Here is a 14,904-nt window from a genome sequence, read left to right on the forward strand (position 1 = left end):
GTTTTTTTTTTACTTCTTATTCTCCTTGAAGAATATTCTCCTCAGTTGAGAGAGCCTTTAAGCTTCGGAAAGTAAGTCTTAATTTTGGCTACTTTCTGTTTTAGCAGCTGTTGAGAAGCACCCTCTCCCTTCTTAGAGCACCTGGCTGCCCAAATTTAGGGTTGTTAGGCTGCAGCACTGCTGTTGCTATGCATCTTATACGTCTATCTTTAAACCACTTTTATTTTGTCCTATTTTAGACAGGCTTTTCTTCTGCAATCCGTAGTTCATTTTGTAAATCACATAACTTACTGTGCTGAAAAATGTATTCCTGGTTGAGAAAAATGCTTTGACTGGCTCGTCTGTAACCTTGAACCAGCTTTGTGGAATGTAACCAGTGCAAGTGTAGCAATGAGAGACTTGCTTCTTGTGAAAAATAAAAGGGATTAGCACTACTGAGCGATAGATTGAGTGATTGAGTGAATGATTGGTTGAGTGATTGAGTGGTTGAGTGGTTGATTGATTGTGTGATTGATTGGTTGAATGGTTGAGTGGTTGAGTGATTGATTGATTGATTGTCTGTCTGTCATAGCCCGAGCTCCAGTGTGGGGGAATGCAGTGACTCTGGGGCTCTGCTCTGTTCTGCTGAATTGTGGGCCTGAGACTCCCAGGGAGGCAGGGCCGTGTGGGTGACAGTACAGGTCAGCTGGGTAGAGGCTGCCAATCAGGAGAGCCCGCATCTTCCAATGTCCCACCCACTGGACTCTGAGGCTGTCACCCTGGGGGCGCCAGGGTCACCTGTCACCCACTGTCTCCCTGGTCACAAGCTGTCTGCCTCAAAGGCACCACCAAACCTGTGCTCTTTTGAAATGTCCATATTTGGGTATTAGCGCTAGCCTGGATTTGCTTATGTCAATGTGGAGCTGTGGCTTGTGAGTGTTTTTTTAAATTTTTTTGGAGTACTTCCCCCCCTGTTTAGCTAGTGTCAGGTGAACACATTTCACTTGTGTGGTAGTAGATGCTGATTCTGTATAAAACAGAGATGTTTATGTTCACGTCTCTTACAGTGTAATTCCACAGGCAAATGGCCATGATCATGGTCGTTTCCCAACGCGGATAGCAAGGCTTGGCAGACTAGCACAGCAAATCCAACTCCCGTGTTGCTGAACCTGTCCAACCGGGAGGCTTCCAGGCGGGATGATCCGATTAGTTACCCGGTACTGCATCCTGGGCCCCCCCCATTAAATTTGCGCTTCCCCCGCCTGCGGCACCCTGCTGGTCAGGACACGTCCCGGGGAACGCCCCCGCCTGCCCCGCCCCCCCCCCCCTTTCAGGCACACCTGGGGGGCCATAAACCGCTCTTGCCTAACCTTGAGAATTTCTAACTGAATTTTCAACATAATTAAATATTTAAAAGAGGACCTGTGTTCCTCGTCGTGGTGAAGGCAGATGTTTGGTGAATAGATGTTTCCTTTCAAGTTGCCATTACTCCGCAGGAACTGTAACTGACTTCTGACTTTTTTTAAGAACAGCAGACAGGGCTGCCCCCTTTTTTTTGTTGCTTTATTCAAACAGGGTAAGAGGTACAGTAGGGACGCCCGCACATAAGATGGGGTCCCGTGTGCAGAAAATAGCATGCTGAAGTGTACAGTATCTATTTTATGCTTGAAGTATAACATGAGGTGACAGGGATCAAACCTGTCCTGTGTGGACGGATTTAACCAGGGTTAAAGTGAGACGTGTTCATTTTAAGTTTTTAAAGCGTGATCCGGGTCTGCTTCTCTGCACCTTACTGTTCTCTGACAGGGGCTGCTCCTGCACCTCCAGGTGAAGAGGAAGTCCGAGCAAACGTGCGAAACACATTCATATGCAGACACGTCACGTTAGACTTCCCCTTTTCCCAGAGTCACAATGAGCAGCGTGTCACACGCTAACAAAATAAGGATAAGGATAAGGGTGTTGGTGTCCTACCTTTCGCATAGAAACCAGGGACGAGCTCCACCAGTCAAGCGGTACGTTGGTAATAAGAGAGCGAATAACGGCGATCATGATTGGTGGATACCTTCTGGCTTCCTGGATACCATCAGGGACCCCTGAAGTATCCACCAATCACCATTACCGTGCTGCTAAACAGAAAGTGGGCACGGATAAATAAGTAAACAAGTCAGCATACTTAAGTGTGTGCAGTTAGACATTGAAGGAAAAACATTCCTATTTGATGCAGCTTATATTAATGAAGGGACTTGACCTAGTACTGGCACTGAATGTTTTGAACTGTAAGGCAGAAGCATGAACTCCTGTTACCAACTGGAACCTCCTGTGGTTTTACAGCTTTACACTACATTATAATCATTTAGCAGGCAGCTCAGTGATTGTAATGTAAGAGAACTAGAACCATGCTGAAAGACAGAAGAGTGCAGGAGCTAAATATCTGGTGAGTCTATAGAATCTGTGGTGGTGCCTCAAGCGTCCCAAATTGTCCAAGAATTTGGGTAATCCCAGGCCGCGCCTCGCATGTGACCCCTGGGAAACCACTGTGACCTTGACCCGCCCAAGACGCCTGCCACCTCGCACCCGAGAGCCGATTTATCCGTGACCGCATCTGCACGGAAAGGCCCAGAAATTCTGTCAGCAGCCAATCCGCCCCCCTACCCCCCCGGCAATCTGTTCCGGGCGCCCCCCCTCCCCTCCCCTCCCCTCTGTCAGCCTCTGCCATGCGGAACACAGCGGTAATCTAATCTTCCGCGGCAGATGCGCCAGTCTCCCCGCGCCGGGGGCCCAGATGTGCGGACACCTGCAGCACCCGCGCGAGCCTCCGTCTCCCCCCTCCTCCCGCCGAGCTTCCTTACCTGCTCCCCCCCGAGCTTCCTTACCTGCCCCCCCTCCGACCTTCCTTACCTGCTCCCTCCCCCTGAGCTTCCTTACCTGCTTCCTCCCGCCGAGCTTCCTTACCTGCTCCCCCCCTCCGAGCTTCCTTACCTGCCCCCCCTCTGAGCTTCCTTACCTGCTCCCTCCCGCCGAGCTTCCTTACCTGCTCCCCCCCTCCGAGCTTCCTTACCTGCCCCCCCTCCGAGCTTCCTTACCTACTCCCTCCCGCCGAGCTTCCTTACCTGCTCCCTCCCGCCGAGCTTCCTTACTGCTCCCTCCCGCCGAGCTTCCTTACTGCTCCCTCCCGCCGAGCTTCCTTACCTGCTCCCCCCCCCCGAGCTCCTTACCTGCTCGCTCCCTTACCTGCTTCTCACCGCAAATGGCCCGTATTTCTGCCGCTTGCTGAAGGTGCAGGAGAGCTGCGGTCTCCCCCGTGCCCCCCGTACAGACGCACTGTATGTAAATCCATAAGTCAGCAGCAAGCAAGCAGGCAGATGGCCCGGAGCTTTCCCAAATCTCCTGCATTAAATAATCTTCTTTTTGATAACGTCAGCCTTGGGTTAAAGCGGCTAAAGGAAGCGCCGCACGGACACAAATGGCATGTGGGGTCACGGGGGGGCCCCCGTTTCGATCCCGCTCTGGCGCACGTTATTAAACCTCCTCGCGGTCGCGTCGATGTCGTCTGCGCATCAGGTATTCAGATCCATACAGGCTAATAACGACGAGGGGGAATCTGAAGACACGATCCATACCTGTTTTGACAGATACGCTGTGTTTCAGAAATCGTCCGCTTAATGGGAGAGAGAGTGGCTGAGGCTGGTATTGACGTTTCGGGCCCCGGCCGTCTGTAATTCTCCTGAAATGTTTGTGTCGGTGGGGGAGCTCGGGGCCCGCGGGGAGCTCGGGGCCCGAGGGTCTCGGCTCCTATTGGCTGTGTGGAGAATTTTCCGCTGATTTGATTTGAGGCCTGTGACACTTGACCAGGTCAGCAGAAACGCGCGTGAGGGGCAGACGGCGGCACGGACACAGAACCCGTGTGGTTACCGCACGGCCGCCGCGTGTGGCTCGCGGGGTTTCCTGCGGGGTGTCCGCCTGCGGTGAGGTCTCAGTTCTGCGTATCGTACAGACAGACACCTGGCTCGGTATCACACAGACCCTTAGCGGGTTTCTGATAGAAGAGGTTGGCGGGATTCCAGACTGCGCTCACGGTGGGCTGTGCAGGAGCCCTGACACAGGTTTGCATCGACACCGGTGCTCTTTGTGCAGCGGCCTCATGGGCAGTGTTTTACCTGACTTAAAAATCAAGCACTTTTCGAATCATTTTGCTGATTTGCATCAGAGGACACATTCGATTTGGCTGTATTTTCCTTGCGCTGCGCAGAGACCGTGTTCAGCAGGTTCACATGTTTATTTTGTTGGTTCCTGGCAGTGCGAAACCAGTCACCTAACGTTGTGGCAGCAAAATCACAATGTGAGGAAGTTAGCGGCGGTGACGGGCTAGCGCCTCGCGCGGAGCCTGCCGCTGGCGTCCCGCCATCTCTGAGTCATCGGATTACCGCGCGGAGAGACCGTGACTCAGGCGCGGAGCGCATCTCGGTGTTAGATCAGCTGTGCCAGGGTTTACAGGAGCTCACACTTCATTAGAGTTTACAGCACTCGTATCAGAGTTAATTTTAAACCGTAGCCGAGGGGGAAGTCCCGGGACGGTCCCGCAAAGGGCCCGTCGCTGACAAACGGCTGGGCTGCCGTCCACAGGGCAGTCTGACGGGACAGAGCCGCCACTCCGAGGGGGGGGGCTGATCCGTGCCGTCCGATTGGCTGAAACTGTCCGGCCTCCTGTCAGTCTCCTGTCAGCCCACCGGACCGCCAGCGCCATCGCCGTCTGACACCGGGGTGAATATTCAGAGCCGCGTGGCGGTAATTATGGAATTACACGCCTGTTTACAGTAAACCTGTTCAGTGAAGCCTGAATGCTGGGCTTTTATTCTGCACTCAGTACACCAACTTAGGCTACGTTAAACGCCAAGCGCTCAAAACCACTGCATCCGCAGTCTGCCTCTTCCGTGTTGCGTTCATAAGTTTCTTCGCTCCTGTGCGGTCAAACACGGATGTTTTACTTAACGGCGCGCTACAAAAACTGGAAGCTTTGCACCACTGTGGTCAATCGTTGTTAACAGCTGGCAGAAGTGTTGCTACCTACGCTGTTTAAACTTTTAATTTGGAAGGTCCAGATGCCCAGCAGTCTTTTCAAAGGGACATTGTAGCTGTTTTTTCTCTTCAGCGCACCCAAACAAAGGCCTCGGCCGTATAAGGTCACAAGCTGGACGGACCACACTGCCAGGCCACAGTTTTCGGTGGAGGCGGTCACATGACGGTCACAAGCGCTCTCTGCGCTGCCCTCGGGCTGGTGACATCAGAGGTCACATGAGGCCTTCTGCCTGTGATCATTTAGGTCAGGCCCACATTTTTCTGGCTCGTTCTGCTAATTGCAGAGGCTGCCTTTTTATTTCTGTCTGGTGAGACTGTCCTGGTCTGGCTGGCCTTACTTTGCCCATCGCAACTACTGTATTAAAACCTTTGTGAGCCTGTCCAGGCTGTGTAAGAAGAAGGTTAGCAGGTTTCAGTGAATTCAGCATGTGCGTGTGCATGTCTGTGCATGTATGTGTGGTTGTGTGTGTGTATGTGTTTTACTCATGCCAAAATCACGGGTTGTCCTGGTAACACCAAATTCTGCACATCCACCCAATCAGCAGTGCCTGCAGGAAGTGGGATGATGAGTCACTCAGTGGCTTTGAATGAGCCTGCAGTGATACGGGCAACCTGTGTGTGTGTCTGACCGTGGGCCTGCCTGGCTGTCTCTCTCTCTCTCTCTCTCTCTCTCTCTCTCTCTCTCTCTCTCTCTGTCTGTCTCTCTCTCTCTCTCTCTCTCTCTCTCTCTCTCTCTCTCTCTCTCTCTCTCTCTCTCTCTCTCTCTCTCTCTCTCTCTCTCTGTGTGTCTCTCCGTCTCTCTCTCTCTCTCTCTCTCTCTCTCTCTCTCTATACAGGAGACGCTGCAGCAGCTGATCATGATGCCGCTTCCCAACATCCTGGTGCTGGGCAAAACCCCTCTGTGCGGTAGGTCTGCCGTTCATTTCCACTCGCACCCCACAAACAGAGCCCTCTTTACAGCCCCGTACCCCTTTTCCAATACTGCTGAACCGCTGCGGGGTGTGAGCCACCGTTTCTATGGCAAAGGAAAGGCCTGGCGTTTTTGGCGGCCTTTCTCTGTTTGGTGTGTGAGCTGGCACAGCCTGCCTCTCCGTCGAACACGCACATTATTTCCCCCCCCCCCCTCCTCGTTCGTCTTTGGGCTCAGCTCCCACAGAATACGAGAACGTCGCTCCTCTGCTTCCCCTTTTTCCTGTCGCCAGAGAGATCCCTCCGTCTGTGGAGCGGCGACACGCGCTGCCCTGCGTGAAGGAACATGCCAGAGATGAGTCAGCGCAGTGTGGCTCCTCATCGCAGGCCTGCCTGACTGTTTCATAATGCTGTGTGCACACCGATCCTGTTTTTCCAGATTTGCAAAACACACACGCTCTTTATAGTCTTTTGTTTGGGGCGTTAAGTTTGTGGGTGCATGAAACGGTGGTAAAGATGGTTTTCGTCTTGCCTAATTTGTGGAACGACGGGAAAAGGCGTGCTGCAGCAGCCAGGTCATGCTTCGGCTCGGGTTTAAAGAAAACAGTCTGCCTGCTCCATTGGCCACAGGGACTTTGAAGTCATTCATCCGTATCGTAAAGGTTCATATCTAAGCTTGATAATGAAATCAGAAGTGTTGGCGCTCTTTGGTGTTTCTCCACGGTTAAAATGCTTGACGGTTAATAAAAGGTGAGCCCTCGATTCTTAGGTTTTGCCATAAAAGAGAACCCAATACTGCTGCTTTCATGTGGGAATCCATGTCTTTCTTTTTCTGGCTGCTGGTGACCTTTGAACCCTGAGCCTGTGGAGCAGTGCTCTAACATCTGAAAGTGATTGGCTGAGATCCATGTGCCCTTAATTACGCTGCAATTAGTGCTGCCTGGGGGATGGTAAAGCCATGGTGCAGAAATGCATGCAGACACAGAGTACTGCACATGGTATAGCTACACAGAGTACTGTGTGGTTTAAACACCGAGTACTGTGCCCTGTATAAACACAGACACAGAATACTGCACATGGTATACACAGAGTACTGTGTGGTGTAAACACAGAGTACTGCGCCCTGTATAAACACAGACACAGAGTACTGCGCCTGGTATACACAAAGTACTGTGCCTGGTACACTGACAGAGTACTGCGTCCTGTATAAACACAGACACAGAGTACTGCGCCTGGTATACTCTGAGTACTCTGCCTGGTATACACACTGAGTACTGCATCAGGTATAAACACTGACACAGAGTACACTGCCTGGTATACACACAGAGGACTGCACACATAGAATGAACCCAGTCTCTCAGTGTGCTCTGTATCTGAGCCCTGCAGTGCTGCAGACTCTTATCTCTCTCTGGTTTATCTAAATCGCAGTTTCCAGCTTCATGGAAAGATTCATTCCAAGGCCTGTGCTTTCAGAACAGCCTCTGTTCTTCTGATAGCCTCCTCCAATCAGAGGGTCATCTGAAAGCATCCTCCAATCAGGGGGCCATCTGAAAGCCTCCTCCAATCAGAGGGCCATCTGAAAGCATCGTCCAATCAGGGGGCCATCTGAAAGCCTCCTCCAATCAGGGGGCCATCTGAAAGCCTCCTCCAATCAGAGGGGCCTTATTTTAATGATCTGAGCCTGACGCCAAGCCACTAGAAGGAGCGGTCGGTGTTTGGCATGACCTTTTCTGGACATCAGAAGGAGCCACACTGGGTCACGAACAGCAGTAATCAGAATGTGCAAATCAAATTCCTATATAAGGCATTTGAGTTGCAGGCTCAGGCTCCAATAAAGTGGTGAACACGAGAATCTAAACGATGGAGGGTGTGGCAGCCGGTTTGGAGCCGATGGGTCTCTTGCCGTGCCTCTCGCCTTCTTTTCGTGTCGTTGCCACTGGGCCACGGGGCCCCAGGACTCGCCCCTAGGACTGGAAGAGCGCGTTTATTTGGGCTCTGAAAAGACAGTCTCACTTTCAGCCCTCCAGCGTCCCACCACACCTCCGGGAATCTGAAACGGATGAACGAGGCTGAACCTTTTGCATCTACCGGCCCGTGTATGATAAACAATTGCGTTTTGATGGCAAGGCGTGTTTGGATCTGTTACATTGTGGAAGCGGTGATTGCTTTTTGAGTCTCGTTACGCCCCCGTCACTCAAGGAACACTAACGTTCGTTGTCACGTCTCTGTCACGGTTGGGCTCAATTGCATTTCACCAAAGTCGGTTCAAATTCAGTTCATGGATTGACAGGTGGCTACAGCGTTCTGTGGAGATACCTCACTCCATTCAGGAAATGGTTGGAAATTCAGTTTTTTTAACCGATCTGAACTGAAACTGAACCCAACCGTGATCCCTGCATTCACCTTTCGATTGAAACCATGTTAATATTGTGGGACTTATGGTTGCGATGGGTTTTTCTGTCAGCATAGTGGAAAGATGACCAGCAGACTTCACAGTGAGTCAGCACTTTTTTTCCTCTGATGGGAGGGGCATCTGTAGACATGCAGAGCTGTGGGGCCCCTCTGGGAGCTATGATGACCTATGATGACCCATACTGCAGGCTGAGAGACAGAGAGCAGGCCTCAAACCATCAGCGTACAGCAGACATTCACTTTACTCCATATGAAATATTAAAAATGAAAATATTGCCTGTCGTTATGAAGTGCTTTCTGGCGGTATGGTGCTTTGCAGATTTATGCAGTTTCTGAGACGGGTCACTCACACCATAAAGCGTGATACATTTTTTTTTCTTGCGGGAAATGTATTGAGAAGAAATGAACATCCAGCTGAAAGTGTTCAGAGATAGAAGAAAGGAAATGCATATGAAAGGGAACATAAATGCAAAAGATATCATGAATGGCAGTATATTTGGTACACATGTTGTCTTGACCAGTGTCAGGTGTCCTAGCTGGTGTGGGGGGCGTGAGAGCTGCTGGCTGTTAACCTTTGGAGAGGTTTCAGGCAAGCAGTTACGACTGCGAAACAAATGGCCAACGACAGCTGGGCAGTCTGAGAACCCCTCGGACTGTGGGAACCAGCAGTGATGGGTCAAAAGACTACACACTGAAAAACTCAAATCTGATAGGTTAAAAAAAGACTACACACTGAAAAACTCAAATCTGATGGGTCAAAAGACTACACACTGAAAAACTCAAATCTTATGTGTCAAAAGACTACACACTGAAAAACTCAAATCTGATGGGTCAAAAGACTACACACTGAAAAACTCAAATCTGATGGGTCAAAAGACTACGCACTGAAAAACTCAAATCTGATAGGTTAAAAAGACTACACACTGAAAAACTAGAATCTGATAGGTCAAAAAAACTACACACTGAAAAACTCAAATCTGATAGGTTAAAAAAAACTACACACTGAAAAACTCAAATCTGATAGGTCAAAAGACTACACACTGAAAAACTCATCCGATGGGTCATAAAAACCACACACTGAAAACTCAAATCTGGCCCTCGAGGCCAGTAGTACTGCTGGTGTTCATCCCCCCCCCCCCTCTAATCAGGACTGATTTAAACCTGTGACATCAGGTGAGTAAATCTCTGGCCACTGAGTGGCGTTAACAATCAATTAACTATCAGGTAGAAATGAAAACCAGCAGTACTACCGGCCTCGAGGGCCAGATTTGAGGATCCCTGAAATGTGGCCTACATGCCTAGTCATTAATTAAATCAAATGGCTAGTATCGGTCTCCTCAACTCAGTTGAAATTTAGCCGGATTGGTGCCGAAATGAAAAAAGCTACATGTTGCTCGATCATGCTTTGTACAGCGTAGTTGGAATTCATTAATATTCTATTTCATGCTGTGGGATTAAATTGTACACCCAGCCCCCGTACTGCAGTTTTTGGCCCCAGTTATTAACCATAGCTGTGCTGAATGAGTGATTTCGTTTGAGGGCTGTGCCCGGGCATACAGCACACGTGTGAGGCTCAGCGGTGACAGAGTCTCCCCAAACGGAACCCCTTCCTGTCCAGGACAATGCTGAACAGGATGGGGCGCGCCTGTGAGGAGTTTAGTGAGTGTCTGTGTGAGGCTCTCTGCTTCCTGGCAGAGATGAGCGTGGTGACATTACTAACGTTCTGTTTCCTCTGGACACTAAGGAAACTTCCGTCTATTTAAAACATTGACTCCCCCCCCTTTCTCTCTCTTTCTCTCATCTCTCTGTCTCTCTTTCCCAAATCTCTGTCTGTATCTCTGTACCCCCTCTCTCTCTGTCTCTCTCTCTCCCTCCCTCTTTCCCAAATCTCTCTAGCCCCCTCTCTCTACTTATGTCTCTCTATCCCCTATCTCTGTCTCTCTCTTTCTCTCTCTCTCAGTCTCTCTCTTTTTTCTTCTCTCTCTCTCTCTCTCTCTCTCTCTCTCAGCGTATGCGCTTGGTTAACATCCAGTCACATTCTTTAAATTATTTATCCATCGCCTCCTTCTTCTTCTTCTTCTTCTTTCTCCCTCCCGGTCATTTTCTTTCAAATGTCGCTTAGCAGGGCCTCCCACACAGGAACTGCGTGTGGCTCGTGTATAAATAACCCCCCCCCCCCCCCCCGTGCGGATGTGCGGTGAATAAACCTGTCCGTGGCAGAGGTGTTGAAGGGGCCGTAGTGATTTGGCGCTGGGAGCGGCAGGGTCTCGGGGGCAGCTGTTTCGTGTCCTCTGGTGTTTACGCGGCGGGGTCCTCTTCTCCTGCCCGCGTTTCCGACGTCGCGTTTGCCAGCCTCAGCTTTCTGACGAGATGATTGCAGTTCGTAGTGGAGCTTAATGAACGTGCACAGAGACCGAACAATGTTAGCGATTGAATGTTTACTTGAATAATGAAACAGCACGCAGAGTGATCTGGAGAGCTGTGTCGAAAGCTAGCTGGTTGGCAAGTCAGTCTGATTGTTGGTTGGGTTGAGAGAAGTGCAATGGAGTGAACAGATTTAATACATTATTCAGTCTGACAAGGTAATTTCCCTAGTAAATGTTAAAGCTACTCAGTAAGTATGGACGTGGGAGCACCATCTGAAAATGTCATCTGTTTTCATCAGAATATTACTTCTTAGGCATTACTAATATATCTTTTTTGTTAGTTTACTATTTTGTTTTCAGTATTGTGTTGGCTGGCACTGTTCCTACTCCTGTTGCTGCCATAGCCCTGTACTCTGTAGATGTGATTATTATCTTTATTTGGGCCAAACTAAGCTTTGAGCTTATTCATTGAACCAAGTGAAAAGAGATATTACAAAAAACGACTTTGGGGAAAAAAAATATACAGTTGACTCTTGTCCAGAGGAGAATACAACTTCCTCCTCATAGTTTTGTAGGCGCTGGGCAGAAAATCCACCTAGTTGGTGCTCTCTGAGCTCTTTCAGATTGAGATGGTGTTTGATTGAGCTCCCAGCATGCTCTCTGATTCAGAGGAACCCAGGGTGGAGGAGCTGGGCCCTCAGAACCACAGAGCTGTCAGTGGGGGGTTTGTACTTACGAAGGCAGCGTTCAATCTTATTTTCCGTAATAGCATGCACGGCTACAGCAGTAAACCAGCTGTGTGTTTTCCCCCTTCTTTCCTTTCAAATCTGTAATCAGAAGATAATCTTTGCTGACCTACTCGTTTTCTTATTCCCTTCTCCGATTGTGCTGAAATTAGGTCACTCCGGAGCTGCATTCCTTCTAAATACTGCAAACCTGAATGGGCCCGAACGGCCTGGTGGAACCTTACTCATCTTTAGTATTTATGTGCTGGAATGCTGGGACAGGGCTGGAATTTCCTGCTGTAATTGATTGCTTTGTAAATCCTTTTAATTCCAGTGCATCATAAAGCATTAAAGTGAATGTGTCCTTAAAACCTGACCCACGGGCTAAGTTCCTGCTGAATTTATAGCCATGACATACTTGCTGAAAACAGAACAGATGCGGAGCTCATAGTCACATAATTTAGGTTGTGTTCTCATTCGCCGTACACCCCTGGCTATGGAGAAAATACTCACTTTGTTTGCCTGGATATGAGTAAACATGGGGATTTTTAAAAGTCATTTCTGAACTGATTTTGGTGGGTATTATTATTCATCCCAGACTTCTAGGGGGATGTTTATATTTTAATCTATCCTAGTAGCATACAAATTGAGTTGACCTGTGGTAGTTTGTGTGTTTTATTTGAAGTGAAACGGTTGTTGTATGCTGATTGGATCAATGGCTTTCAGAAAGGTGTCTGTGTGCTATTGAGGTCCTAGATGAATTATAAACCCTGGAAGAGACATTGTATATTTTTTCAGTTTTAACCAGCTTGTAAAATGTAAATTGATAAAGTAATTTGCCAGCATGCAAGATTACTTACTGCAATTTAGACCAAATATTTTATGATGAATAACAGAAGGTTTAAATTATTGCTGTATTGATCTCTTCCCAAGCACTCACCACAGGGCTTTTGGTCAGACCTCTCAACTCTCCTTCTTATTCATCCATCCATTAATGCGTCTCTTTTTTTTTAAACTGAGGACTAAATGAAATGGGCTAAATGAATGGCTGATTACCGCTGGGCCGGGTGGTCTGTTCTGGTTTGTGCTGTGTGGTCTTCTCCTGGTACTTCCATATGTACTTTAAAATCTCTGGTTTGGTCAAGGATTCCAGAAAAATGTTTCGAATTCCATGCATGGAATCACGATGAGTCTCGACCACTCACATTTACTTCTAACTGCCCAATCACACTGACCGGTCATTCCCAGACGGCCCCGTTGCCTGGATACAACACAGAAACGGCGTGTGCCTGCTGAACCAGGAATCACAGGAACGCGGACTCAACCGGAAGTCTGGGCCTCGCGGTTCAGATGAAACTATTTCTGAATAGAGCCAAAGAGACTGTATATGTAGGCCAGCAGCTATTTTTATTTGTAATTGGGGGGGGTTGTTTGGAGTCGACGGCAGAAACACATTCCCAAAAACATCCTGTTCATTTATCTGAGAGCCGTTTTTGGCGGCCTCCCGTGGATGTCCTGTCGGTGTGTTAGCGTGGAGCCTGAGCGTGCGGCTGGTGGAAGCTCAGAGAGGCGACTCCTGTGGCGGGATCTTCAGGGCACCCACCTTCCATGTGCCCCCCCCCCCCCCCCCACACACACACTTTTGCTTACACGAACCTGGCTGACAGTTGGACATTCCGCAGACATGCTGAAATATATGCATTGGCTTTATGGAGGCCGGTCACATTTCTGTCACAGACGTGGTCCCTGGCACTGGGGGATTTACTGAATGTGTTTTTCCTGCTCTGCTCTGCTCTTTTGTGTGTGTAAACATATTTAAGCCTCTGCCTGCAATCTGTGCCTTATTCAGCCTTTCTGCCTGCCCCTCCAGCCAATGAGCTGCCTTATGAGAACAGAGGTCCAGCCAGTGAGCTGCCTTATGTGAGCAGAGCTCCAGCCAGTGAGCTGCCTCATTGGAGCACAGCTCCAGCCAATGAGCTACCTCTTTGGAGCAGAGCTCCAGCCAATAAGCTGTCATATTGGAACCCAGGAGGGACGGCAGACAGTTACCAAGGATTTAAGACGATAATTAATCTCATCAATCTGAGGGCCAATCCTGCAGATTAGCTGCAGGTTAGCTACTCAACAGCTGCTTCATAATTTCATCATTCGTAGCCCTTGTCGTGACTGTTTTGAACAGTGGAACTGCTGGCTATCTTTGCAGTGCAGAACTTAATCGATCTATTAAAGCAGACTGTTTGAATCAGTTGGGCTTGGATCAGTGGCTGATCTTCACAGAGCAGTTTGTGCAGAAACAGTTGGCTCACGGATGGGTCTGAAAATTGGAGATATGGTATTTATTAAGGACATAAGCCAATCCTTGAGATGTTCCATCAGGACACAATGGCTGTGATCACTGTAGCTTGTACCTGTTGCTATGTCAAGGCTTTTATCTAAGACACTGGTTTTGAAGTCTGAATGAAATGTGCTAATGGGTGGCTCAGGACATAAATCCAGGGCCTTCGCCCTATTGGATGTGGCATACATAACAGTGAATGTGGTGTTTCTGTACTGTGATGGCCAGGAATTCTCCTCATTTAATCTCATATTACTTTTCTGCTTTTTGAGTCACACAGTTCAGAAATAACTGGCTATGGCCTAATGCTCCTAATGCACTCAAATCACAACCTTCTAACGGACCACATCCATCATACAGATATACACCAATGCCCATTATTGCCACTTGGTCTAATGTTTTTCCCTAGTAATAATAATATTTAATAATAGTTTGAATGGATTGCATTTACTGCACACAGATCCTTAATAACCATGGTGATCCAGAACCTCCTTTTAATATCTGATCTGAAATACTGCATCTCTTTTAGCACAGTGTCCCCATCCCTTCATTGGGGAATTCGTTTTCTGCAGGGTTCAACACTTTTGTAAACAACAAACAACTCTTTCCAGTGTGGCTGCAATACCAAATTCTGTCCCAATCCAGCACCTCTTGGAGTCAGAATCAGGAGCAGGGTACCGATTTACACATTTGATGATGAAATACTCTGGATGAATTTGCTATGAATGTTGGTCAGTAATATTGGTCAGTAGTTTTGGTCAGTAATGGCGTCGAACGTGTCTTTGCAGAACAAAGTCTGGAGGAAATGAAGAAGCTGTTGCTGCTGCTGCTGGGATGTGCGGTCCAGGTGAGTGTTGTTAGCAAATCATGCAATATTAATGCACAGATCAATGTCTGTTAGGGAGTCCGTGTTGCTTGTGAAATGAGTATGCAAATTCTGATTGATTCCCTTTTAACAAACTGAATAATGGGGCTGGCAATGACAAATGTCACGTTTTTGAAGGTCCTCCTCGACTTCTCTTCAGAAACGTGTGTTCCTCGGGCATTTAATGTACCTCCTGTAGCTACAGGGCTTGTTGAGTTAAAGCACTGGGCTACAGTC

The 14,904-nt window shown here is 48.6% G+C and overlaps 1 protein-coding gene across 4 annotated transcripts in view; it reads left to right on the top strand.

Moving 5' to 3' along the window:
* LOC118218108 (girdin-like) overlaps window positions 1-14,904 on the top strand; it is an 86,963-nt gene that overhangs the window by 27,405 nt on the left and 44,654 nt on the right. For all 4 annotated transcript variants that reach the window (XM_035400522.1, XM_035400521.1, XM_035400523.1 and 1 more), the window contains exons 4-5: window positions 5,892-5,961; window positions 14,591-14,649. In XM_035400522.1, coding sequence (XP_035256413.1) covers window positions 5,892-5,961; window positions 14,591-14,649 — 129 coding nt within the window. The remainder of the gene's footprint in view (window positions 1-5,891; window positions 5,962-14,590; window positions 14,650-14,904) is intronic.

Source organism: Anguilla anguilla, chromosome 18 (genome assembly GCF_013347855.1).
Source record: "Anguilla anguilla isolate fAngAng1 chromosome 18, fAngAng1.pri, whole genome shotgun sequence".
NCBI classification, from domain to species: Eukaryota; Metazoa; Chordata; class Actinopteri; order Anguilliformes; family Anguillidae; genus Anguilla; species Anguilla anguilla.